We start from the raw sequence: 27,635 nt of genomic DNA on the forward strand, positions 1-27,635 counted from the left end.
TATAGAAATAAGGTTGCATCAGTGCACATTTGAAGTGACAGTCAGAAAGTTTGTGTGCTAGAAAAAAAGTCTGTGGTGACTCACCATCCCAGGGCACAGGTAAGCATTTAAACACAGCCAACTCTGCTACAGCAGTGCAGAACCTCACAGGACTCCCTTTGCCTCAAACAGTAGCGATAAACTTCAAGTGACTCAGTTTTGGATGCTCTTTACACCACTCTGCTTCTATGCTGAGCTCCATCATCTAAGGAGAAGCAGCTTGGAGTTTTTGTAGTTTTGTGGCAAGCAGAATATTGGTTTTCTTAGTGAGAACAGGGGTGAAATAGCTTCTAACTGACATGGTAATGGGCCTAAAACAATAGGATTTTTTTTTTTTGTGACCTATGAACATGCTAGTGTCCATGACCTCTCGTACTACAAGGAAAATTGTTTGGTTCTGTTTCTAGGAGCAAAAGGGCAGGGTGAATAGAAACTATTCACGCTAGCAGTGTGCTAGCTGAAAGCTATAGCCCTGTCTGACTCAGTTTGAAAATGCTTTGGTAATGCTTCCATCGTGTACTCAGAATACCATAGTACTCATAAATCATTCTGAAAACCTCTACCTCAAATGAGTTGTCTGCAAGTCTCAGCTCATTTAGTGGCCAGTGTAATGAGATCAGGTGATGATCGATATCCAAGTGATGATTATCATATGTTCATACTCATAAAAATATGCCAAAACTGCCGACCTGTCCCTTTGCTGATGTCTTCCTCGCCTTCAGTCCTTCCATCTGTGTGTTTCTCATGGTTTGGTTTGGGGTTTTTTTGGACTTATCTGAAGGTAAACTCATCAGGGCAGTGACTTTGGTTTTGCCTGTCGGACTTTGACCGCTGCAGTACAGCTGGAAAAGCTTTTCCCAGCAGAACTGGGAAGCACAAGCTGCGTGGTGTGCCCTCCCTGGAAGGCTTTGCTCAAGGTCCATTATGAGCAACATCAACTGGGTGCATGTTGCTGAGTCTATAAATAACGGATCATGCTGAACGTGGTCATCTGAAATAAAGTATTACTCTGATCTTCAGTGCTGGCAACAGCTTGGAAAACTCCAGTATTCACCGACTTCAGGATGACTGTTCTTCAGCAGAGGTGTAGGCAGGCGAGTGCAGGACTAAATGATGCTGCTGCTGTGCCCATATGAATGTTTCAACTTCTTCCTCTTCCTGGCAAATTGCAAAGTGTCTTGCAGTGACAGTAAGGTGCCTGTGTGACCAAGGCATGCTAGACTTGGAGGCATGTTGGTAGCTGTAGCTTTGCTTTGCCATTGGCAGTCAGTGCAAAGGAACCGTTTGCTTTTTTGTTTCACAGGCTTCTTCTCCATGAGTGCATGTCTCCTTCCAGGGAAGGAGCTCTCTCCTCAAGGTATCTCATGCCGATGGTCTCTCACCCAGCCATTTTGTTTAAGGAAGTTGGCTTGTTTGCAGATGTACTTGAATAACCTGCTTGCAGGACAAGGCCCAGTACTGTGTACAAAGTAGCCTCTGTGGATTCATGGCTAGATTGTCCATTGGAAAAGCCAGTGCTATTAGCCAGACCTTGCTAGCGGAATTTGCAAGTGTTTGATGTACCCCAGTGTGACATTTGAGGTTGGCTGCAGGTTCCACTTTGCAAGCAACTGCTGTTTCTGACTTTAATTCCCTGCCTTGGCAAACACGTTCAAGTGAAGTAAGGAAGGATGTGAAAGCAAACATTAAATCAGTGAGTCATGCTTACCTTGGAAGGGTAGAAGGAATCCTACTTTGACTAAGAAAGATAATGTCTCATGATCTCGATGTTGCTTTTAGATGTCCTGCCATGCTCATAAAATGTCAATGCTAAGCAGTTATCCAATGGATGCAATAAATCCTGATGTGAATTGGACTTCTGCCATGTAGTTTTGTTCCCTCTCTCTCTTCAGCTCTGAAAGTATCATCTTCCATAGTCCATGAATTCCCTTTTGCTTCCAGCAATGAGTCATATTGTTCATGGTTTTATCAATGCAACTTAATATGACAACACAGCTTATTCTGTAATGTGTCACCAATGCTGGGACTGTGCGACAGAGCCCTTCCACGCACTGATGCAGAGAGCCCAGCGGGGTAGGGTCAAGGTTGTGTCCTTTTAATTTGACACTTTGATTTTCCTTCTAGGCATGGGTCATGGAGAGAGCCCGTTAACCCTTACTATGTCAACACGGGATATGCCATGGCACCAGCCACCAGTGCCAACGACAGCGAGCAGCAGAGCATGTCCAGTGATGCAGATACGATGTCGCTGACAGACAGCAGCATGTAAGTAGCTTTAATCTGATGTGACAATAAGTGGGAGAACAGTGTTTGTTTTTTCAGTGCTGGTGCTGGTTTTGTGTTAGTCTGACATTGCAACAGGTGGTGTCAGGCAGAATATCTGACTAGACCAAGGTCATGATCATTCTAGCTTTCTTTCAAGTGGAGTAGTTTTGTCACCATGCTGACTGCACAGCCTTGCTGTTCTTGGGAACATTTGCAACATCAAATGATTTAAGGGAGCTAAAACAAATGAGGTAGGAGTTCTGACAGAGCTTCTTGCCAAGTGCAAATAGATGTGAGCTCTCTTTGAGTTCCTCTTCAGGTTCCTCCTTGTCAGGATGAATCAGATGGCAACCCCACCAAGACTACTCTTTTTCATGTCTTTTATCTTCTCAAAGTTCCCACTTGCTCCTGAAAACCACAGTATTTGGGTGGCTGATTACTGGGAAAAAAAAAAAAGATGCTTTGAGAATGCCAGTGTGTTTTGCTGGAATACAGCTGGGGAAACTCCTCATCCTTCTTATCCAAAGCTAAGGCAGAATGTCATTTTAGTTGTACCTCTAGAGTGTTCAGTTACTCTCATTTTGTACAATGAATCATAGGGCAAAGCTGGGTTTAGGACAGTACCTACAACTCATGGGACCTCGGGCTCACATCCAGGTTCCTCACCGCAGAATTACAGTGCTGCCTTTGCTGCTTTGTGTCTTGCTCATGCCTAGAAGCAGCTTTTCCTTCAAAGCACATTGTAATAGTGACTGTTAAGCAAGGAAATATCAAATTATTTCTTTCAGTCTCTGTAATAGAAAGAGTAAGTAGATCAAGGAGCTTTTGAAGACAGGAGATGATTTGACTAAGTCTCTGTAGCTGGGCTATAGGGTGCCAGTAAAAGTGTACCCTAAAAGAAGATAATTCCAGCATCTGGGAAGCTGTTCATCCAGAGCTGGCAGAGGATCCTGCTGACCTTCTGTTCTCTCTGCAAGCATGTGCCAGCAGGGCTGTGCTGGACGTGCTGGATTTGCTGCATGCATGTGTTGAAGTGAGAATGGGTCTTGGAGGTCAAGTAGAATCTTTTACATTATAATTCCAATCCAGGATGTGCTTTGCTACCTGTTGGTTTGTGGAAGCTATCCACATGTGCATTAGTGTTTATTCTCAGGTAGCTCATCCTCAGTTGGGTACTTCACAACTGAAATGATCACTGTGTGGCTTTGATGGTTCAGAAATGTTTAAAAACTGAAACTGACAAATCTCCACATCATAGTTAGGCCTTACATGCCTATGAGAGCCCGCTTCCTCTGCCACAGATTTAAAACTAAGCCATCTGGGGAGCTACAAGGTGTTGTCATCTAACTGCCAGACTTACAACACAAAACTTCATAGAAGTACATAGGAATCCAGGCCATCTGTATTACATTATCCACCTGCAAAAGCCCTGTGATGCAGAGACTGAGGACAATGCACTTGCCATATGCTGTGCGAATAAAGCAGCATCTGCCATTCCCTTTTGTAAAGAAATTGCCAAAATTTTCACATCTGTGTCACAAATACCTGAAAATCCTGATAGATCTGTCTCTGGGGAGCCAGCAACTGTAAGTTACTGTGAGAGACTCATCACAAAACTGGAGTTTCGAGAGTGAAGGCGTTCATCTCTGCCCTGCCAGTGACAGACTTTGACTCCCTAAAAGGGATCAGCTTCACAGGACTCGCTGTGCCTTTTTGCTGATCCTCTTGGTGATGTGGAGATTTTGCATTTGCAGAATCACAGTATTATAGGGGTTGGAAGTGACCTTCAGAGATCAGTGAGTCCAACCCCCCTGCCAAAGCAGCTCCCAGCTCAGACTGCACAGGTAGGTGTCCAGGTAGGTCTGGAAGGTCTCCAGAGGAGACACCACCACCTCCCTGGGCGACCTGTCCTTTCAGTTGGTTACCTTCTAACAACTGTTCAAAACATGGACTGGGTACTAGCCTGGCTCTTGATTTGGTGGTTGTAAGTGAAAGAATTGCTTCTGCAAATTCAGGGTATTCTTATGGTGAATGGCAATTCTCACTAATTTCTGTCATGATCCATGCCCTGGACATAGTGTGCCAGGCCAGACACCAGGGGTAGAAATACTCTTCTTCACCTCGTTCAGTCAAACCAAGCAGACCTCTGCGGTCCTGTACCCAAATTCAGCAGTTATCTTTACACTGAGGATCATGTTGACGTACCTGGAGTTGGCTTTTGTAGTAAGTAAGATATATTATCTTCTGACTTTGCCAGGGTCCTCTGTACTGCCATTTAGAATTGACAGAGCTTTCTACTTCAGCTCTTGATTTTTTTTCCTGCTAACTGTGTTCAGTCTGTAATTACCCTTGAGTAGGACTATTCACTGATCAGTCCTAAGCTAGGTCTGGTGACCACTCTGCTTTTACACAACTTGTACTGGGAAGCTCTCTCCAAATCTTTTTTGCTTTTTCTAGTTAGTTCCCTTGTGACAGTGCAGCACATCTCACCTGTGAGATATCTTCCTTAAAGATGGTCTGCAAAAGGAAGAAAAAATGGGTTATGAGCTTTCTGTTGTTGCATTTTTGTGATGGAAAAAAAAAAGGATTTTTGGGAAAGCATTCAATGTTTGGTCTGTTTCTTAATAGTTCAAATGTGATGTGTCTTTCTGTAGAGCCGAAACCCTTTGATTCTTCAAGCGAAAGATGACAGGTTTACAGAATTAGGAGACTGTTTTATTAATGTCAGTGCTGTAAACACAGAGTCCTCCAAGAGGCAAGTTTAGTGTCTCTCAATGTCAGGAGCTGTCAGACCTTGTTCAAGAAACTTTCCAGCCTGTGTCATGGATGCCGTTAATGGATGCTGCCCATCAAGATGCGGCAATTCCCAGCTGCCCTTGGTTAATACTGTGAGCCAGTAAATCTGCAGCATGGCTGCTGACACTGAGGATTGCTGGCAGAGCAACCTGCTGACCCAGCTTTGGGCAGTGCTGCCATCTGTGCTCCCAGATATCCAGACAGGGGCCCTCAGGAACCTCCTTCCCTTGCAGTGCTCATGCAGCAGACTCGAGATCTGAGGGTCTACCCTGAGACACCTGCCTGCAGGATCCATCAGATGTGAGGTCGAACAGCCAAGCTGCCTGCCACATGGAGTAACAATGGTGACATAGAAGCCAGCCCCCAGGGAAAGATGGTGCAAGGTGTACCTTGGATGGCTGGGATTCCCATTGTGAGGATGTTTGGACTGACATTCCTATCCCCTGTTCTGTATCTCAGCCTCAGAGGTTCCCCAGGTTCCCTGTAGCTCTTAACCAAACCTGAGTGCTTCACACCTGCAATGGGTCAGCACTAGGACACCCTATTCCCTCAAGCCCTGAAAGACCTGGTGGATAAGGAGACTTCTCTGTCTGCCTCAGTGGCTGTAAGCAAGCCAGAAGTATGCCAGTGTCCTCACTGGCACCAGCTCCTCACACCTTATTCATGTCATGTTGTAAAATGGAGGATGCAGACCTTGGCCAAAGTAGCACAGGAAGCAAACAAAGTGCTACTGGGACAGAAAACTGTAGAAGACCACTAATTTGAAGGCTAAGTTTAATTCACATACAGCTGTCCTGTCACACACTTCTGTGATTCTTTTCACTCATTAATTTATTTGGAGGAGTACTCTGAAGCTGGCAGGGGTCATGTAACTTTGTTATCAGAAGAGTCAGATGTAAGAGCTCTTCAAAACTAATTAGCTTTTAGCACTTCCTTTTCCACTGGTCCGTTGGGCTCATGGGGTTGCACTAATAGTTATACCTGCTGTAAGTTCTGATCATTTATGCCCAAGCTCTTCACCCTCCTAATTTTTATTTCAGCAGCCGTAATTTCTTTCTCTCACAAGCAGAATAATTTCTGTTTAACCATCCCGTGCTTTCTTTATTCTTAGTTCCTTTTTCCTTAAGGCATTTTATCCCTTCTGTGCCCACCGTAGGCTGCTTCTAGGACTTTAATTATCACCAATACATGTACTGCCTTTGCTAATAACTAGCCCAATCTCAGTGGTTCCTTTTAAGTAAGTCTCAAAAATCATGAGGGTATATCTGTGATCCTTTGTGCATCTCCAAATGAATGCATGCAGATTTATCCCCACATTAGAGTTCTGGACATGTGGCCTTGATTTTTGGTTTACAAAGACTGTCCGCATTCAATACTTGCTCTTCATTACCAAATTTTGTTCCAGCTTCACATAATATTGCTGAACCTGTCTGCCTTCTGAGTTTCAAAGGAATTTTTGCAGAGTTGCTCAAGGCAGCAGAAATGAAGAACAACCAGATTCAAGTTAGAGAGGGGACTCCTGCTGCTTGACAAGACTTGCATGTCTTGGTGCTTTGAATTTAGATCTCCTCTAAGGAAAATGGCAATAAAAGCCTCATTTGACGATGAGTAAGCTTTCTTCTCTATGTGTGCTGTTTACATATAGCAGTCAAGCTCAGTAGTGAAGAAAGCTAGCTTGTGCTCAAAGGCAGTGTGTGGACGGTGTGTGATTCCAAGTGGAAACAAACCTCTGTGACCCAGCATCAGGAGAGAACATGTCTGGTCAATGACAGTGCAGATACGGAGTAGTCGAGGAGGTCCCGGTGTGCTAACAGTAAAGTGAGGCAGCACACAGGTGCACAGTGAGCACGGCCTGGTGCCTAGGTGTGATCTTCCACCACTAGCCGGGTCAGGGCAGCAGGGAAGGCTAATGCATGCCATGGACTGTGCATTGCTTATGCTTTGATACACTGTGATTTCCAGCAGCTCCTTTCCAAGCTTTGGTACCCTACTGATCACGGCAAGACAGGTTTTGGAAGTGTGAGCTCCCCGCATGCTGAGTGGAAAACTGTTAACAAAAACCTGGGTGATGTTCTCTGGGCTTCTGAGCTGGGGCAGAGGCAGGGACGGGGCCCTGCATGTGAATAGCATCTTTCCGAAGGGGAGGAGTGGCCTCTGGGTGGGAGGGTTTGTCACAACAGGTACTCAAGGGACATTAAGGCACCTCGAGGTGTGAACTCCACTGGCAGAGGCTGAAATGCGTTAAATTGCAGTCATGTTCCCATTCAGATGCAGAAGTGCCTCAGGTCAGCGTGGCTCTTTATTACTACAAGAGCTTATGGCAGTAAATAAGAGGTAAAGTCTCCTACTTCAGCCCAGTGAATTCCAGCTAACAGTGCTCCCTCCTTGGGTGTCACCTTGCTGGGATCTGAGCTTCACCTGCCAGGCACCACAGCAACCCTTGCTCTTGGCTCCTGCCTGCTCTACCCTCGTTGGGGTCAGCTTGCCCCAGAGCAAGCATGGCACTGTCCCAGAGCAGGGCATTTTGGGGTGGTGGTTACTCCTTCAGAACACCTTGCAGATGAAGTACTATTCCTTTGATGACTGCCCTTTGGCCAAAGTGCCTTTTTGATGTGAGAAAGGTCCCTCAGTGACAGTGGTGCTTTGATAAGAGTGACTGGCTGTAAAAATCAGCTTCTCTGTGGATTTGCATCCTATCTTTGTGCTGTCAGTGATCCAGGATGACTTCTAATATAAAAGATCCAAAGTGATCCAACTTGATAAGGCAGTGCTTGGACTTGGAGAGCAGCAAAGACAGCACTGATGAATAATGTCCCACTGCAGAGCAACAGCAAGTCCTCTGCTCATCCTGCTCCTGCACATTAGTTTGGAGAGGAGAGTCAGCCACTGCATTTCCAGGGTAGCAAACAAATGACGTGATCGCTCCATAAGTTATAGAAACACTCTTGTTCCCCCCAGTGCATCTTAGCACAGAGCTTTCTGCTGCTACCGAAAGTCACGCGATGAAACAAGTGGAAACTGCTTAGGAAAGTTTTCTTTTAAAAGTAGATGTGCTCTAAAAAAGTTTTGATTTTATATATATATAAATATATATATATATATTATTTCTCTATCTATTGAAAATATCTCAAAGCAAGCTACCTGACAAAAGGAAAACAAAAGTATGGTATTGCTTTTCCTTGCTTTTCCCCCATCTATTGAATAAGGTTTTGTTGGGATAAAATTAAAGTGCTTATCTTTGAATTTGCTTCCTCTGGTTGAGTTGGCACAGTACATTGAACGAAGGAATGTTCCAAGTTCAGAGGTGGCATTGGGGAATCTAGTTAAAATGACATCAAAGGCAGCACAGCAGGGCTGAACATGTGTTTGAAGCCGGATAGATTAGAGGCCATTATCAGCCTTTCGCTACTGTGCTCTGAACAAAAGTCGCTCTTTCCGCTGGGACTGCTGCTGGGGAGAATTAAAAAAAAAGAAAGAAAGAAAGAAAAAGGCAAAAAAAAAAAAAAGGAAAGAAAGAAAAATTGCACCTTCTAATATAATGCCACTCTTCCCTGAAGGTCCGTGTGGCAGTACTGGGCGAGCTGTGTTCCCTGCCCAGGGTTGTGTGGCTGAAATGTTGTTTATTGACTCTGACCAGCAATGGCTCATGTCATGGCACAGCAAAAGCACGGCCGCTAAAACTCCTCAGTCCTTTTGTTCCCATCCGCCGTGCCTCGGTGCGATGGAGCTGCTTAACCATTGCGACTCTCAGTTGTTCCTCAAATGGAGGTTCATCATTAAAGAAAATGAAGCCTTCTAATGAAAGCCATCACGGTCGCCCGTTGTTATAGCAACGCTCCAGAAAATTGCTCTGCTCGGTGGCGTGTCATTGACGGGGCGCAGCGGAGGTGATGCTCCGAGATGTGCTCTTCCTCCTCCTGCATTACCTGCGACCAGGGCTGCAATTAGCCCAGCTCATTTTCTGTTTGGTCATTTGTCTTCCTGCTCAGAAGCGCTTGCTGCTAATCATAGGTTTTGTGTTGTTTTAACGTGTTTAGTTTTGAATGCCTGGCTCTGTGGCATTGCCGTCATTGAATAAGTGAAAGCTGTAAATTAAAAGAGGAGCATTCCAAGTTGCCAAGCTGTAGGGTAGCATTTGGTTTTGTGCTAGCTGATTTTTCTCAACATAACCCCGTTTCACTAGGACGTGAGCCATTTCCTTATCTCATAACTGAGCTCCACTTCAGTTGCATTCCTCTCATCCCATGATGGGTACAACGGTGAAAGCGAAAATGTGGTTCTGAGGGTTCTGTGGTGCTGAGGGAGCACACGCTGTTGGAAGCCAGCCCCAGCTGCTGGCCTTCATGGGCCAGCAGCCCATGGATGTGCCAGGATGCAGCCCAGGTCCTCCTCCCTGCCCTCTGCCCGTGGCACTGCTTGCAGGAGCTGTCATCCAGGAGTCCTGCTTTGCTCCCCTCCTGATGAATGCTGCCTGAGTGCCCAGCACTATCCCTCATGCCCTACTTCACTCACCCTTTCTCAAACATAAGAAGTTTCCTACCTGCCGTTCTGTAGCAGTGAGGCTTTAGTAAATGTTGCATGATGAAGACCAGCTCATGAAAGGCATTAAAGCAAAGGCATGTTGTTGCTTTGTTCTGGCAGAGATGGGATCCCACCGTACAGACTCCGGAAACAGCATCGCAGAGAGATGCAGGAAAGTGCCAAAGCAAATGGACGTGTGCCACTACCTCACATTCCTGTAAGTAGCTCCATCTCCTTCTGCAGAGGTAAATATGCCAGATATGCAAGATCTCTAGCTTGCATTTGCTCTGCATGCTCAAGCGTCAGTTTAACCTCCCTTAGGACTGCATTCATTTAGAGATGGAAATCATGGTGTTGAAAAGGTTATGGGAGGGGAAGGAGGGTTTGGTACCCTTCTGCCAAACTCAGCAGCCAGGGGTGCCCAAAACACAGATTTTTTCTTACAGCTCCATCAGTGGCCAGTTGTTTCTGCTAGGCAAGAATGGAAGCACAGGCTTGCTGGGGTGGCTGCTTCCAAGGAGGTGATGTGCCTCTGGGGGAGCTGAAGATGTCTGGGAGGTGAAGGAAGCTACAGGGCATGAAGGAACAGCTGGGGAGGAATGCAGCAATCCCAAGCATTATTTTTGCAGTGAGCAGCAAAAGGGAGCCCTGATGTGCTCTCAAGGACCCTGTAAAGCCTCCCTGCCAGTGTAAGGTAGGGGAGCAAGGAAGGTCCAACTGTAAATATTTGCAGTTGTCCAGTGCTGTCTCCCCAGTTACTTCAGGTAAGCAACAGCTTTTGGAAGACGAGAATAAGTGTTAGGGCTCTGCAGCACCATCTGCAGCTCTGCTTACCATTTTCTTTCTGTGAGAAGTTACAGGTGACATTTAATGTTTAGCAGGGAATAAAGGTGCTTCTTTTCCCTTTTGACAGCTGGACTCCAGCACAAAACAAATTGGAGTGGGAAAAAAAAAAGCCTCCATCTGCTTTTTCCAGAACTGCCTTCAAACTTGACACAGCTGTTCTCGCCCTGCCTGCTCAAAGCAGCGCCCTGCAAGCAGAAAGACACCCTTGTTTTAATCTGATTAGAAAAAGAAAAAGAAAAAAAAAAAAGAAAACACCACTCTTTGTTGGTTTTTTTTTTTTCCTCTTTAAAATTAGATTATTTTCCTTAGATTTAAGAGGGTCTCCTGTGCTTTGATCAGTGGGCTGACAATAAAAGCCCTGGCTGTGGGCGCTCACCAGCCATCCTTGCTCAGCCACCTCTCTTTTCACGCAGTCGCTTTCGCAGTGTGGCTGCCCTTGAAAAGGCTGGCTGGGTGCCTCTTTCTTTCGCTTGATGCCGTTTTTACTGTAAGCATTGCTTTGTTAGAGTGGAAGTTTGAAAGCTCGGCCTTTATTTTTGTTGTTGTTGTTGTTGCTGTTACTGAACAGTGGGAACTACTGAGTGAATATTCCCTGACTTCAAAGCTTGTCAGCGGCTTTACCTTTTGGATAAAAATAATAGTGGCTTTCTGTTGATGTGTGCACTGGCAGTGCCTCAATGAACTGCAGGTTATAAGCTCGGAGTATGGAGCATTAAATATGTATAGTGAGCTGTGCTTTAACGAACTTCCATCTGCCAAACATTCCTTTTGTTAAAATGAATAAGTGTCATTCCGGCAGCGGTTCCTTGCAGGCTAATTAGTTTTACTTAGCATTAAATTTTATCGACCTTTTTGGGAACCAGTTAAAAGGGGAGGAGGGGGAAAACAAGGTTTAAATTGGCCACCTGCTGCTTATAAATTTATATATTATCCTACTTATCTACACGGTCTTTTAGAATTACATATTCCTTCTAAAGTACATACATACGCTTCACAAGGATTTTTCTGTGAAACATTCGGTGTTCCCATTAGATTCTGTGCTGTAATTTTAAGTCCCAGGGAAAAGAAAAAACAGCATCTTGGTGCATATTTATATGGGAGCGGAGGACTGGGAAGTCAAGTTAGTTCTAGTCTTTCTGCAGGGAATAAAAGTTTAGTTCAGACACTCTGGCACCTCCTGCCAGCCAATTACTGACACGGAATTGGCATCGACTTCAGAGAGGCACTGCTCTGCCCTCGCTTATCAATCAGCCAAGAAAGGAGATGGTAATTAGACAATATGTTTTGACAACACCAGTGTGAAATGTTATGAAGTTAGTGTTTTAAAATACCTCTAACTGCAAGTTTATTGAATTAAACGTGGCCAATTAGCAAAGAGCCATGCAAATGTTTCTTCAAGTGTTGCTTTCCAAAGCCAGTGGTTAGGATATCGTGCAGCCCGTGGCTGAGCAGTCTCCATGAGCTGCCTGGACCTGGAGGTTAGCATGATTTTAAACATAAAGCAGTGACTAAATTGCAGCCTTTGAGTGAAGGTCTTTATGGACTTGCATCTAACCAGTATAGCCAGAATCCATACTGCAGAATCTGCTCGCCCAACGCATGGTATATTTTCCTACTGACAGTGGAGAACCTCCAGAAAGTCATTTTGGAAGTCTGTCACAGACCTTTCAAATGAGTTACGGGGCTATTATGCAAAATGCTGAAAGAACTTAATATTGCTTTTAATAGCAGCATGCTTATTTAGATCTAGAAGCTATAAAGTGTTGTTCATAGGAGATTGCCTGCAGCCATGCTGCCTCCAAACAGAGAAGACATGTGTTAGTCATGTAGGATTCCGCACTGCGCAGCTGGAGATCTTAGTGCGTGGATAGCTGTGTTCTGCATATCCCATTCTTAAAAACTCTCAAAGTTTGGAAAAACTGTGTTTTCTGAAGTGACTCTGCCCAGGAATGCAGTGGGGGAGGGTTTCTAGCAAGACCTTTGCTTTGTACCTCTCCCAGGAACTTATTACAGAGTGGGGGCATGTTGCTTTCCTTGTGGTTTTTCCTTCTTGGATTTGAGCAGTCTTGGAGCAGCAAGGAAGGAAAAGGCAGGCAAGGTGCCAAAGGAAGAGGGATAAAAGCCCAGAGAATGTGGAGTCTTTCCTGTGCTGTTGTACTCTATTTACCCTGGCTATGGCATTCGTCAGTTCCCAGGTCAGGGTGGTAGATACCCTTTTCTCCTGGGCAAAGTCAGAAGGATCCAACTTCAAGTGTGAAGACTTGGGATTCCTCTTTTTGTTTGTTTTCCTGCACTGGTAAACCATTTTGTGATGTTCTTGCTCTAGCTTGTTCATCTGGTGGGAGCTTTCCTCTCCTGCTCTACAATCAAGGGAGCTGTGACATGTTGCAGTATTCCCCTGCAAGGAGAGAAAAAGCTTAGCTTTCCAGAAGGGTGCCCTGTGCCCAGAGGTGATGCTAGAGTAGATGCTGGAATCAGCTACTCATAAACTCTGCCACAAATGTTTCTGGTAGGGACCTTTTGTCTTTTAAGAACATATCACAATTACAATACACTGAGCTGGGAAATTCAGGGATTCAGAAGCTCTTGTTTTCTTGAGTTCTCCAGCCAGCCATCTTCATTTCATCTCCAATACTGGCTTTTGATCAACACTGGCAACTTGAGCATTGTGATGGCATCAAGCCTGTCTAAGAAATTCGAAATTTACTGACACAGAATTCTGTGGCCCACTCAGATCTGTCAGAAGTGGTTTAGCCCAACCCGTGGATCCCTGGGGCTGATTAAAGGCTTCTCCCCGATGATGGCACTGGAAAAATTATTTCATCTTAGTGCAATTGAAGTTTATTCTTCCCAAGGGGAACCTGCAAGCCGCAGTGAAATTTTTCCCTTTCAGCTTTTTCATGTATAGATTACAGTAAAACCACTGCCCCTGTGATGAGACTGAAAAGGTGGCAGAAACTCAGCAGGGAGGAAAGAGTGAGGAAGGGCAGAGGAACAGCAAAGAGCACAAAACATCAGAGGTCCTAGCTTCTAACCTTACAGACATATATGTGGTTCCTTGCCTGAGATTTTGTTCAGCTCCAGATGCTGAGCTTGCAACTCTATTGTGTTTCTTCACCTCACTGTGAAGAAGAGGAGCCCACTCCAAGACAGGACTGGTGAGACAGAGCGGACGTGCATTGAGGATGCCAGCATGTTCAGATGCACAGCTTGGTCCTCAAACCACACTTCGAGAAGGTGAAATCTTTCAAAACCCAAGACTCGCCTCAACCTTACAGAGCAAAATCCGTGTTACTCCCACTCCATCATCTCCAAGAAAAGATGAAGATGTGTCAGCAGGTGCTAAATGAAGCTACTGGAGAGCTTCTGTATCTGCTGATTGTACCGGAGCTTTGGACAGTCGGCATGTCAAGGATAAAGGACAGTGTTCTGAATGATAGGTACCCCAAGAAATCCTCCCTAACAGCTGTCACTAGGAAAGATTCCTTCATCCAGAACAATTCAAGCTATTTCTTTCTTGCCAGCCCATCTGGCGTTCAGCCTCCCAGCCATTGTTCTCTATAACCTCCCCAGCTCAGCGTGGTTTGGTTCTGGACAGACCTCATCTGAACTAGTGGCATTAAATAAAAGTAGATAGATAATTAAATGAAGCGTTAGATTAAAAAAAAATACATATATTTAAAACAAGCTGCTTCCTTTCTGGATTGTTGACCCAAAATGGCTAGAGATCTCATTCTGGCCCAGTCTGGAGGGCTGTATCCTCCAAAAGCAGCGGGTGTTGGAGCAGCCAGCTCTTGGAGAATGCTGCAGCCTTTACTTGGAACAAAGGCACTTGGAGCCCTTCTGATTTTAGAACAATAAAGAGCTTATTTATGGCTCCCTGGGCAGGGCTCTGTGTGCTCATGGGGAGACAGAGGCAGGTTCAAAGTCCTGAGACTGCAGTGGGTCCTCCTGCGGGCACAGGCTCAGCCAGGCTGCGTTTTCATGGAGTAGAGCATGTCTCCTTTCCCAAGTCAGGCCTGTTGTTTGATAAAAGTTTCAAATCCTTTGTTGTTGTAAGCCTTTTGAAGCAGGTCAGTGCAGTGTATGCTTGCTGTCCAAGGAGACAGAGTCCTCAGCAGTGGTCTGTATTGTTTCAGCATGGGGAATTTGCATTTATTATTTCCCAGTACTGTTAGTTCTGGGGGACATCTGAGTAGCTCATCGTTGGAGCTAGGAATAAAATCAGACTCATGGGAGTGTTCAAAGCATCATACTGCTTGCTGGCTTTCTGCAGGTCACCATTATGGGTGCCTACTAGGACAGCGTTGAGCACATGATATGCTCTGCGTTTCATCCGTAGCAAAGTGAGATTTATTTCAGTTAAATTAAATTTGGATGGACAGGGACAAGGACAGCTCACCTAGGCTGATATGGGACCTCCACAAGCTGTTGTGCTGAGTGAAAGCCTGCAGGACAAGGTAGTGTGTTTTGCAGATACAGCAGTTTATCAAAGAGAAAGGAAAAAGAGGTCACTGTAAAGGCTCTTAGATACAATTATTTTCATTCAGTCATTTCCAAGCTTTGAGAGAAATGTGGATAGATGTGCTGAAGCATGACATAAAATACCAAAATGGTCCTATCTCAAGCTCCCTAGGTAAACTAGTGACCTTGAATGTCTTCAGATATTCATTATAATGAGTTAGAGTTGTGCTGGGCCTGAAAGGAGCCACCTTATTTTACCAGGGCGCAGGTTAGCAGAATTCAACCTATGCACCTACTGCTGCAGCAGTCTGGGTGCTCCGGAGAGATTTTATTTTGGGATATTGCATGGCATCAAAGGCTATGAAAGTCAAAGGAGATTCTTTCCTGGTTCTGCTTTTCTGTGGAAGCTGCTGCATCTTAGAGAGAAGGGCTCAGTGCTGCTGTCCTACAGACAGGCACAGTGAAAGCTGCTGTGTCTGAGGAGGCAGGAGGGAATGATCAGTCACTGGCTGTGACTTGTCAGGTGGGAGAGAGATTTCCCTCATGGGGAGCTACTGGTGCTATCATACGAGATAGATGGGGTACATGATTCTGGGCTCTCTCTGATGGGAGCAGGCTCCCTTAGCCCAAAGTGCTTCCACAGATATTGAGGAATGGGGAAGCTCCACTTGGGTCCTGGCAGCTCCCCACCAAAGAACAGAGGAGGGACTATCCCTGTCAGGTCTTAACGCTGCTATCATGTGCGATTCAGGTGCATTTCTGAACTGCACAAGGTCCAGATGCTAAGACTTAAGCTTTCCATCTCTCCAAAGGAAAACTGTGTCTTGCCCTCACACTTGTTGATAGCAGCAAGCATGGAAACGGATTTGTTGGCAGGGTTGACTGAGTTTTGATCTCAGTGAACAAAAAAAACCTGGTGCTTTAAACTACAACTTGGAACCTGAGTGTCACGGAAGACATCTCCAGCTTCTCAGTGCAGTAAGAGGGGTACTCAGTGCCCTTTTTTTTCTTCCCCTTGCTTTCCACTCAGCAGTTGGCAGAGAGGAAAACAAGGATTTTCATGTTCTTGTTAGTTGAGGCAAGGCAGTATTTTAGCCTTCTGCACTGGTCTTCATGCTGGCTCAGGATGAATTTGGGTGGTCTCTAATCCTCTCTTAAGGACTCTAAGCTTGATGTCTGTTTCTGGTGCTGCATTTGTTCTTCTGGTATGAGTTAGCTTGTATCTTCCTATTTCATTTTACCTCTGGTCCTGTAAAGGGTGTATTTCTCTGATGTTGGTGCTGAAGTATTTGATTGCAAGTTTTTATAATGTTGAATTTTCCATATATTTTTCCGCCAAATTATTGTTTTCTCTCTGCTCTGCCATTTCTTCTACTAGCAGAGTAACAAAATAATGTATAAGAGATGAAAATAAGGGGAAAAATGCCATGGCTGTCAGCTTGATATTTTGCTATGCAGACTTCTTATCCCAGAGCTCAGGAATTTAGGCACAAGGTAACTCAGCAAAAGGATCTGAGAGTACCCTTGAAGTTTATTCATTAGTTCACACAGGGCAGACAGAAAAGTGGTATCTCTGTGCTTGTAAGGTTGTTGATAAAGCAAGCAGGAATCTTTGCTCGGCTCTGAAGAGATGGGATGCAGTCGTGCTTTCTTCTAGGCTCTGGTAAGACAGGATGCTTTATGGAACAGTAGCCCTCTGTGGCTGGGTAGGTTTTAGCAAAAGCTGTGTGTGAAAGATGGGGGAAAGTAGGATTTCTTGAAGGCAGCTTCTGCTCCTTTGAGCTAGATTTGCAGAGACGGGCAGCCTTATGCTGGTCCACCTGCAGTAAGCTGAATGTGTGCGTGCTGGAATTCTCCTTTCTGTCAAAGTGAAAACATCACTACTGTATGCATGCTTCCTGACAGGTCTGTCTGTATGTCCTTTTCCCACCAATTGAGACCAGGATATTTACACTGACCTTGTGTGATGTTGAGGATTATTGCACGCATACGTCCCTAAATGGAGTCTGATGCCAAAGGAGCTTGCTGCTTGTGGCTCTAGGAAACCTTTCACTTATGTGAGGGGGTATACAGAGCTGGTGCCAGATAGGGAGCTCACAAGCTTTCAGCTGCTCAGTCCCAGGCTTCACGAACCCTGTGACTGCCAGCTTGTCTTCCCTGAGCTCCCACTGGGACAACTGGCATTTCCAGTTATTTGTGCCTCCAGAGTAGATGTGTGATTTTCATGCACCTTTTGCTAACCCCGGCGTGTTTTTCCAACAGCGTACATATCGAATGCCAAAGGATATCCATGTCGAACCAGAGAAGTTTGCTGCAGAACTGATCAATCGTTTGGAAGAAGTACAGAAGGAACGTGAAGCAGAGGAGAAGTTAGAGGAGCGCCTTAAACGCGTGCGAGCGGTTAGTAATCTCCTTCCTCTTGGACCAACATGGAGAAGTTTGCTTTCTCCGTATCACTGGAATTCTTAGGTGCCACAGAAGCAACCCAGGTGACCACATTTGTCACCTACACGGAGCTCCTGGAAGCTCCCTGTCACTGCAGGAGCTTCATGGAGCTGTGTGCCATGTGAGATCCTCTCTGCTGTCAGACACTAGGTGTGACGCAGCAGTGCCCGTTTCTGTCATGCTAGGGACTGTGGGTTCTGTCATGTTAGGGACTGTGGGTGCTCTCCATCGTCTCTGGCACCTTTACCCTCCTGTCCATCACGGACTTTGTAAGCAATCCCTTCCATGTGAGGATGAGGGCTACATAGCAGGGATTCACCGTGCGCTGTGGGGCCAAACAAATGGCAGACTTTGTTACACTTGCAGCTGTCTGTGTGTGCCTTCAGTCTGCTTCTAGCCTTTCATAGGCTTCCATCCATCAGCACCAAGCAAGCACATCCCTACATCAGCTGTAGCATCCACTCTTGGACAGAGAAATGCAGCGATTCCACATGGGTGGCTGGGAAAGCTCAGCCCATGGCACTGTGTGCTGGAAGCCCTGGTACTGATGGGGCCCTTCAGAGCCTGAGTATTTGGTAGATGATCCAAAAGCTTTTAGCTCCTCAACAAGCTCCACAACAGAGAGAATGAGGTATTGGTCATCCATTAATGAGACATTTTGCAGTAGTACTGACATCTTATCCTTTCTTTTGATGTACTGCATCTCACAGGTAAGTGTTTATCTTGTGTTGGAGACACAGGAGGCTTTTCAGAGGACATCACAGTGTTACTGAACATCACAAATGTCATATGACTGCAGCCCTATGGGAAGAAGTTATGGGTCTCTGCTCTTAATAGCTGCTGTAGCCCTGAGGCAAAGGCTGTGTGCTGTGCACCCTGCAGCTCTCCCTTAAAGCGGAGGTGTTCCTGTCTGTCTCAGCTAGCTCTGTGCTTTTAGAGAAGCTGAGTCTCTGTGGCTCCAAGGCAGACCCTTGAAGCTCATTATTTCTATATACTCATCAATATTTTTTGAAGTTGATCTCGTATCTCTTTAAACAGAAAAGGCACTAGAGGGCTGTAGTATTGGTTTAAATCCCATGTATTTCCAGTGTAAGAAGTGAAGATGCAGGTTAACCTCTGAGCTGCATTTCAGTGCTAAGCATTGTCCATCAAACTCGCTGCACTGCTGTGTTCAGCGTCCAGACAGAAAAAGGCCAGCAAGGTGCTGTTTTGTCATGAGATTCCTGCTCTTCAGGAATTGGTCTGTTTTCTTCTCCATACCTACTGCTTTCTAGACAAAGCCAATGCAGCCAGCAACATTTCCTATTCATAGTTCTCCTGCTCCCATGGCTACACTGCTGCCCCCAGCAGTGCCCAGCTACATTAGCCCTGCCCTCTACCAGGGCTGCCAGTAACAATACCATAAAATCAGCAAATACCTATGCCAGAGAATAAATTTAAGTCTGTCTAAGCATATTTTTGTGCGACTTAATATATTTTTAAGCCTCAGACTCCCACTATTCCCATATATTAAACCTCTTTGCTGTCTACAGGATATATTTCATTGACTGGCTGGAATTTAGCATTAGCCATTCAGGAAAAACTCTGAGTAAGCAACTGTAGCTTTTTTAGGTCAGTACTTCAGGTGCAAGAGCTGCTAGAATCAGTAAGAGGAGAGCTTGGATCCTCACAGATCACAGGGTTGTTTTTTTGTGTGTGTCCTGAACACTAGAACTACAGGGTGACCTCTTACTGGGTCTGCATGGCTCGCTGCACCATAGCACATGGAAAACCATACGACATTAGTCACACTGAGCAGTCATCAGCTTAGCAGAGAAGCTGGAAATATTTTGCAGAAGCTACAAAAAAGGTTTTTTTCCCCCATACTGGGCTGCCTGCAGGTTCCCTTTCAAAGCCACATCGAACAGTAACATCTGAAAGAGATACCTGATACGAAACCAAATGACTTCTGCTGAAAAAAACATAAGGTTTAAAAAAAAGAAAAAGAAAAAAAAAACAAACCTAAAAGCTCTGAATTCATTAGTTATGTTGAGCAGTATAGGAGGTGATGGGAGGAAATGCATGCTGCCTTGTTGTGTCTCAGCTATGTGGTAGCTGCAGGACTGTGCTGTGCAGAGCACTTGCTCTGTCTCCAAACCCAGTGAATTTCAAAGAAGCCAAGTGCAGGAGGAGCAAAACCATCGCTGAGATGCTCAGTACTCGAGTGTAAAACGGTGTCTAGGCAGAGAGGAAAACAGTTTGCATAAAGATGTAAATGGAGTCCTGTCTTAGGTGAGCAATTTTGTCCAACCAGCCTGTAATAATCTGAGGGGTAGCACTGGGAGAAGGCACAGGAGGCTGAGCAGGCACTGATGAGCTACGGATAAGCAATACCTTAAAGCAAGGTATTGCTTATCCGTAGCTCATCAGTGCCTGCTCAGCCTCCTGATTCAAAGGGAAGGACGCAGGCTAGGCTGGAGAGTAAAAATAGCTCAGCAGACAGCGAAGTCGAAGCATCCATCTAACTGTCGCTGGCTGTGCGAGCTGGAAGAGGATGTTCCCGACAGTACTGTGTCCCCCAAGCACCACCTAGCGGCTGTGTCACCCGGCGCTGCCCGGCACAGGCTACAGGAGGCTGCGAAGCCCCTGTAGGTGGGAGTGGGGCACAGCCCTGGGCAGGCTTGGAGGTTGAAAATGAAATAGACATAATGAAAAAGGAGAATCTGTCCTTGTTCAGTGTATGAGGGAATTTGCAAGCTTTCAATTTCTGGATATCCTGGGCAGGTAGCGATGTGTCACACAGAGCAGCGTAGAAGTGGAGCCTCCTTTCAGCAGCAGCTGCATGGCCATGCTGTTGTATTCTCCATGTAACTGCCTTTATGCATGTTGCACTGCCCCAGTGCATGCAACTGAGCCAGGTTTTGATTCTGCCATATCTGAGATCCTGCATCACATTCCCAGCTTGGATTGTCCCAGCTTTGTGCATTGTGTCATTGCTTTGACTGCAAACTAAGCACAGTGGTATCTGCAGCCTCGTCTTACACCTTCAGCCTCTGCTCTGCTCTAGCAGAGAGGAGAGCATCCCTGCTTAATTGCCCTGCCTCACAGTTGTGGTTTCCCTGCTCCATGCCAGGCTGAGCCCGGTGCTGGGGTGAGGAAACCAGCTGCCCCCAGAGCTCAGTGGCACTCACCAGCTCGAGCAGTGCTTGCTCCTGGCTGAGGACACGCTTAGGGTCCAGATTTCCTGCTCACTGACACAGATGAGGTGAGACAGGGCAAACAGAATGAGACAGTGCATCCCTCCCCTTCCCTCAGCCCACCCTGATCTCAGTCCTTGCACAGAACAATGTAGGTATCAGCCCTAAAACCCTCCAAACTATTGAGTGTGTCACTGGGTTACCATAACCTGCTCACAAACATTTAACCCAACATTATGGATTTCTGCAGTGCATGCTCCATTCTGCCTTGTTCAGAGATGGGGTTTTGCAGGCTGCAGTGTTGTCACTGGAGATGAAGGGTGCTCCTGAAGTTTTTAAGAGCAGTTTGTGAGAAGGTGGAGGGTCCCCTGTGGAAGTGGGTTATCACATCACCACCTGAGCTCCAGATCTGCGGAGTGACCCGCTGTCATCTGAGTCACAGTAACAGGACTGCTGCCCTGTGGGCCCGGCCTTGTTCCGAGGTGTTTGCACAACAGCCTGTTTCTAATCCCTGCCACATGGTGAGGCGGTTCTGAACAGCCCTTGAAGTAGGTTCACATTGCAGCGAGGGAGGGAAACATAAAAGAGAAAACGTTTGCAGTTCTCTGCCATGCTCCACACCTGACTCATCTGCTGGGACTCCGTTTGTGGTTTTGCTCTGGGCAGCCCTCCTCAGGCTGCTCCTACCAGTTCTGAGCTCACCGTGCTGCTCGGAGGGCTCGGCAGCAGCATGGCCCCCTGGAGCACTGGCAGAGGGCACTGCAGGCGCCCACGTCTTCGGTGCTTTCAAAGGCTGCTGTTGTCCTTGGTTGAGTTCTGAACCCCCAGGTGTGACGCAGGGAGGAAGTCTGTTATTTGCTTTCTCGCGCTGTGGTTGGCAGCTGAGACTTTGAAGCTGAATAGCAAGTGATGGATGGGGACATCCGACAGGCAGAGCTGGTGGGAGGCAGTGTTTTCCAGCAGATGCACTTATCTGGCAGAGCAGAGATACCACATGCTGCAGATGATTTCTTTTCTGTGCCAAAGGAAGAGCAGAGAGTGGGATTGAAGCACTTGCTGGAATCCTACTCATGTAATTTTTAAAAAATAAGAATCCTCCTTTCCAATAAAGAAACTTCATAAATATTTGAGTTTATGTTGGAGCATAAAACAGTTTGTCAGCATCAAAATTGTGGCTGTCAGCATGGAGGGGTTTTATTCTTCCTGGCACAGATGTCAGAGCGTGGCCGAGGCCGTTGCAGGCCACGGGAGCAAGCAGTTGGTTGCAGACATTTCTTTATCTGTGTGGGGAGTTTTGCTGCAGTGCCTGGTGAAAGCAGGGTTTGATTTTCAAAACTGTTCAAGCTGCTGTCAACATCCAGCTGCACACTGCTACGACAAGCACTCTGATTGCCATGCTTTGTGAAAGTCAGGCGAGGAAAGCCCCTGATACCTCCTGACTTGCTGTGTAGTTTGTGCTTCACCTGGTGAGCTTTGAAGCGATGTCTCACCGAAGGCTCATAGGAGCACACGACGTGGGAAGTTGTGTTTGTTACAGGACTGTCTTCAAGGGAGCTGTTTCGCAGTGCTCTGCCTGCTTATAAATCCAATCGTGTTGTTGCACTTTGAAAGCTGAAGATTTTCACAGCTGGCCAGAGCCAGGGGTGACCCATCTGAGTGTTAGTAACAGTCGTGCTGTGAGCAGGAAGACCCCCAGACACCCCTCCTGCCCCCCTGCTGTCATTGTAATTGTCTTCTTGTTTCTTGCAGGAAGAAGAAGGTGAGGATGCAGATATCTCTTCTGGTCCTTCTGTCATTAGCCACAAGATGCCTTCCGCCCAACCCTTTCATCACTTTGCTCCTCGCTACTCTGAGATGGGCTGTGCTGGGATGCAGATGAGAGATGCACACGAAGAAAACCCAGAAAGCATCCTGGATGAACACGTGCAGCGTGTGATGAAAACCCCGGGCTGCCAGTCTCCAGGACCTGGCCGCCACTCTCCCAAGCCACGGTCTCCAGAGAGCGGCCACTTAGGAAAGCTGTCAGGGACACTAGGAACAATTCCTCCAGGGCATGGCAAACACACAACGAAATCAGGAATGAAACTGGATGCAGCTAATTTATACCACCATAAACATATCTACCACCACATCCATCACCACAGCATGATGAAACCAAAAGAGCAAATCGAGGCCGAGGCCACGCAGAGAGTGCAGAACAGCTTTGCTTGGAATGTAGATTCACATAACTATGCAACAAAGTCACGAAACTACTCTGAAAACTTGGGCATGGCCCCTGTCCCCATGGACTCTTTAGGCTACAGGTGAGACCAAACAACACCCAGGGGAGTCCCAGAGCTGGAGCTTCTCTAGGAAGCGCTTTCATAAATGGGCTTTAGCATGGCAGTGACACTGGGTGGCTGGGCTGTATTTTCTTGTAGGACATGGCTTGAGGGCCTCCCACTGTGCTTCCCTTGAGAAATGAATACGCTTCCTAATAGCACTGATACATCTCTGTGACCTGGTGCATCCTCTAACCAGGGTTGTTAACGGCCTTGGTTATAAAGTAGCTCTCTGCTCCTTAAAGCAGCAGAGGTGCTGGGCCTTCCTTGTGCATTGGTGGATGGTAAGGGTAGGGCTGTGTCTCAGGATCTGGGTAACAGAAACCAGGTTTGTAAGCTGTTTATGAGGGGACAAAAAGGTCCAACTTTTTGCAAGGCCTAATTTATCCAGCTGAAGGCTTCCCTTCTCTTCCTAACTAAGCACTAGGTGCTCTGGTGCTGCTGTGGCCTGGTGTCCCAAGGGGACATTCTCCCTGACAGGGCTTCTTTAGATGCATCCCAGGATTTGGTTGGCTTTCTGGGCTTCAGCACACACTGCTCACGTTCTGTTTTTCATCCACCACCAATTCCACCATCTTCTGTCTATGTGCTGAGAGGAGAGGGTGAAGCTAATTCTCTGCAGCAGCAGGTTTTGCTAGTCCTGTGTTTTGAATTGCCACAAAGGTGAGGCTCAGGGCTACCTTGGATAATGAATGCTGATTGTAAGTGTGGAGTAACTGCAGTGGAGAGCTCGCTAGCACCTTGAGGTGTGTTATTTGGGGGCAAGTCTTTGCAGTGTACCAGGGTAGAATGTTTAGCGAAAGCAGGCAGCCTGATCAGTGTGTAGGAATAACTTTCTGCGGTGGGAGGAGGAAGGCAGAAGGCAGTCTGACTTGGCTGCATTGCCCAGGTAGGTGACAGCCTGCCAGAAGGCTGTCTGCTTTAAAAAAATGTTTTACCATGATATGAGGCCTCAGTTCAAATGGTGGTGAGAAGCAAGTGCTTGGCATGGCAGAACAGCAGGATGGGAGTTGGCGTGCTAGCAGACCAGTAAGAAGGTGTGGGGATGGAACGGGAAGGGCTCAGGGTAAGAGCAGTGGTCTGATGTGCAAAGGCAGCTGATGGATTGCAGCAGCAGGCTGAACCTCACGCTCTGAGCCTGTTAACCGTGCTGGAGCAAAGCACTGAGGGTTGAACACAATCCTTCATGTGGCAGGAGATCTGCTGGGCTTTTTGCTGCTCTGCCATGGCTCATTTGCCAGATATGCTCCCCTTTTTGCAAGTAGCTGGACAGAGAGCGTGATGTGGCTCAAGCTAACCAGCCTTGCCCTGAGCCTCAGCCATTGAGCTGTAGTAGAGCCAAACAGACCCTGGCAGGGCTGAATATGTCTGAAATAGACGTGTCCATCCTCTGCCACTGTCTGTGGACGTTTGGCTTTGGCAAAGCGCTAATGTCTCAAGCTTTGTTCTTGCAGTGGGAAAGCAAGTCTGCTCTCAAAAAGAAATATTAAGAAGACCGATTCAGGGAAAAGTGATGGTGCCAACTATGAGATGCCAGGATCTCCTGAAGACGTGGAGAGAAACCAGAAGATCCTTCAGTGGATCATAGAAGGAGAGAAGGAGATCAGCAGGCATAAGAAAACAAACCATGGGTAAGGGCTGGTAGAGCGAGGAGTCTTCATGCTGTTGTATTGCATCCCCTCCATAAGACAATGTCTCTAGGCTGTACAGCAGTCTGCCTTGTTCCTGGACGTCTTGGAAAGACAAGCATCCACCAGGCACAAGGGTTTAGGTCCTTTGGAGACTGAGGATTGCTTGGGGGCTTTAAGCATAAAGTTCATTTTCTTTCCTGAAAGATGAATTGTGGCTGTGGGAGGAGGTTGAAGCCCCAGAGGAACCTCACAAATTGCTGCTGTGGGTACAAAGTGGATAATGTGGCACACAGTAGGCAGTGTTTTTGCTTTAGGCACTTGCTGTACGTAAACAGTTGTTACTCGTGCAGGGTGTTGATAGAAACGTAGGACCTGCTGCACTGGAGCAATTGATCCTGAGTTAGCAGTTTGAGAGGGCCCAGGCAAGGAGAACTGGGTTGCCCAGCGTTTGGGCTTCTTGAGAGCATCCTCTGGGCCCGCCTCGCCTCTCTGGAGCCAAAGGTGTGTCTGTGTCCAGAATCTCTCTGTAGTCAAGCAGATCTGCAGGCACAGATCCTCAGTTGCAGCCTGGCTGATCTCAGGGAAGAAGCCGTGTTTTCGTGATGCCAGTGACAAGAGGGATCTGGGGTCTCACCCTCATTGCCCCAACTGTGTCTGTGACTACTGGTGAAACTGCTGTTGATTCTGTCTTGTTTCACAGTGGTGGCTGAGGTAGGTTGCTCTGCAGGCAGCTGGGGCAGTGCCAGAGCCATGGGGCTGGCAAGGACGAGCACGCTGCTGTGATGTCCACTGCCCATCAGTGGCTCACAGCCTGGCAGTGCACATTGGGGCATCTTCTGGCAGATCCTGCTGAGTGAACGTTGTCTGTCATTGAGCTGCATTTTGCTGAGCTTATTTCTGTGTATTGTGCATTTCATGGGAGCCCTTAAGCACACCGGTGATCTCTGTGTTAAGGTTGGGTTGCTCACCCAATGTCACAGCAAAACAGCAGAGAGGACAGTGCTGCACTGCCCCAGAACCTTCTGCAGGAGTACAGTGGGGTGGGTGGTGCTCCCTTCTCCCTCAGAAACCACAGCACAGCCGTGCTGCAACCAGCTTCCCAGTGCTCGTGTCCATCTGGATGTGCACGTGTGCAGCTGCAGACTCGGCAGTCTGTGTAAAACCTTTGTATTTGTGTGTAGCTCTTCAGGTGCTAAGAAGCAGCTGTCCCATGACATGGTCCGACCCCTTTCCATTGAGCGGCCTGTTGCAGTGCATCCATGGGTCAGTGCCCAGCTCCGGAACGTCGTTCAGCCTTCACATCCTTTCATCCAAGATCCTACCATGCCACCCAATCCAGCGCCCAACCCGCTCACCCAGCTGGAGGAAGCTCGCAGGAGATTGGAGGAGGAGGAAAAGAGAGCTGGAAAACTCCCCCTGAAACAAAGGTATGGCAATAGGGTGTGAGTGAGCATGGGAGGGATGAGGGACGGGGGTGGGTGGGGAGCCACGGGAGATGCCCTGCTCCAGTTTCCAGCCCAGAGTGCGTGGAGGCACCTGCAGAGGGGTTGGGGAAGCCAGTCTGACAGATGTCTTGTGATGGTGGTACTGCCTTAAGGCCTGGGCTTATGTTTTGTGGATTGGAAGTCTGGAAATGTTCTGAATGAGCCTGGGCAGGTGGAGCCTGTTTAGAAGGAGCATGTGAGGGAAGAGTTCTCTCTGCAGTACCTGTTGGCCTCTGGCTTGCTGCGCTCACCTCGTCATCGCTGGTGCACTCATAGTTCATTCACACACACTGATTGCAGAGTTCTTGGTTGGTGCAGTAGCAGAATTCAGCACAACGCAGCAAAATTAAGTGCACAAGAATATGTATTTGCTCTTTATCTACATCTGATCCAGTCTTCCTGCAAAGGCCACTCGTGGCAGCTCGGGGGGAGCACTACACCCTCGTCCTGCTGCAGCAGGATTGTTCTGAGCGTGCCTGTATCCAAGTCACTGCAGCTTCCTGTGACTCAGCTCAATGCCTGTTGCAGAGCTCATTCTTCTGCTCCCATATTATCTTTCAGGGAAGATTAGTTGCAAGGCGCACAGAGCTCTCAGATGAAAAACATTTTGAAAGCACTTGATAATTACTGTTAAGAACTAAAAGCACTTGGACCATTGAAAACCTTTCACAGTGGGAATTGCTTGTAGGCACTTCATTGCTTTATGGCTGTGTTCTGAAAACTCTAAACTTTGGAGTCTGATGCTCAGAAACATGGATGTAATTTAAAGAACAAGCTCCTCTAATTGCTGAACTCCAATCATTTTTGCTTGCAGTGGTCATATAGCAGACTTCTGCATATTTATGTCAGAGCATTGATTGAAAGCTGGATAATTAGAGGGTTCTCCCATGTCAGGTTGAGCCAGGTTTATTTGATCTACCTTTCAGTTGGTGTAATTGGACAGGGTTTATTTGTGGAGTCATTTATAGTCATATTAAATTCATACAGCTTCCCCAGAAAAGTCTAGATGCAGATACACACTCGGGAAACACCAGCCTAGCTATGTGCACGTGTCTTGAATACTCTAATTACAGCTTGGCATGCATTGTAAACAGTGCTTTTGTAGAGATCCCGTGGCATTGTGGTGTATGCCCTCCAGACCAGCAGGAGAATAGGCTGAGCCATGCTGGGCTGCTCTGCTTTCACACTTGTGCTGCCATCTCACGAGGTCTGGCTGTTCTGAGGATGCAGGGATCACACTCACCTGCCTGATGCATGGAAAGTCAGGGAGTGGTGCTTGCTGGTGGGGAGCTGCTAATGAAAAGCAAATGTGCCCACGTCCAGTGGCACACAAGAATGGATGCAGCACCTGGGAAGTGAAGATTTTCTTGATTCTGAAATGTCCCCTCTGGATTTTGTCAGGTCCTGCAGCTGGGGCATGCATGTGGAGCTCAGGAGCTGCTCTGCCCCAGCACAGCCCTGCTCACTCCCATTACATGCCTGCAGTCCTGGTGGGGATGTCAGCAGCACACTTGTTGCAGAGCAAGCCTTTCTCTCTCTGTTACACAGTGTTTGAGGCTGGGGCATTCATCTTTGGGATAGCTGCATGACTTGCTGGGAGCCTGTGCAAGCTGAAGTGCCCGGTGCTGAATGCCCTGCAGACCTCAT

The 27,635-nt window shown here is 47.0% G+C and overlaps 1 protein-coding gene across 1 annotated transcript in view; it reads left to right on the forward strand.

The window, feature by feature from the left end:
* The window catches only part of AXIN1 (axin 1), a 66,212-nt gene that overhangs the window by 33,292 nt on the left and 5,285 nt on the right, over window positions 1–27,635 (forward strand). Inside the window, exons 2-7 of the mRNA XM_065732398.1 lie at window positions 2,164–2,304; window positions 9,742–9,838; window positions 17,194–17,331; window positions 22,302–22,855; window positions 24,328–24,504; window positions 25,686–25,931. Of these exons, the coding sequence (XP_065588470.1) occupies window positions 2,164–2,304; window positions 9,742–9,838; window positions 17,194–17,331; window positions 22,302–22,855; window positions 24,328–24,504; window positions 25,686–25,931 (1,353 nt within the window). The remainder of the gene's footprint in view (window positions 1–2,163; window positions 2,305–9,741; window positions 9,839–17,193; window positions 17,332–22,301; window positions 22,856–24,327; window positions 24,505–25,685; window positions 25,932–27,635) is intronic.

This window comes from Cyrtonyx montezumae, unplaced genomic scaffold, assembly GCF_038088225.1.
Source record: "Cyrtonyx montezumae isolate F1298 unplaced genomic scaffold, pur_monq_1.0 scaffold_16, whole genome shotgun sequence".
In the NCBI taxonomy this organism is placed as follows: domain Eukaryota; kingdom Metazoa; phylum Chordata; class Aves; order Galliformes; family Odontophoridae; genus Cyrtonyx; species Cyrtonyx montezumae.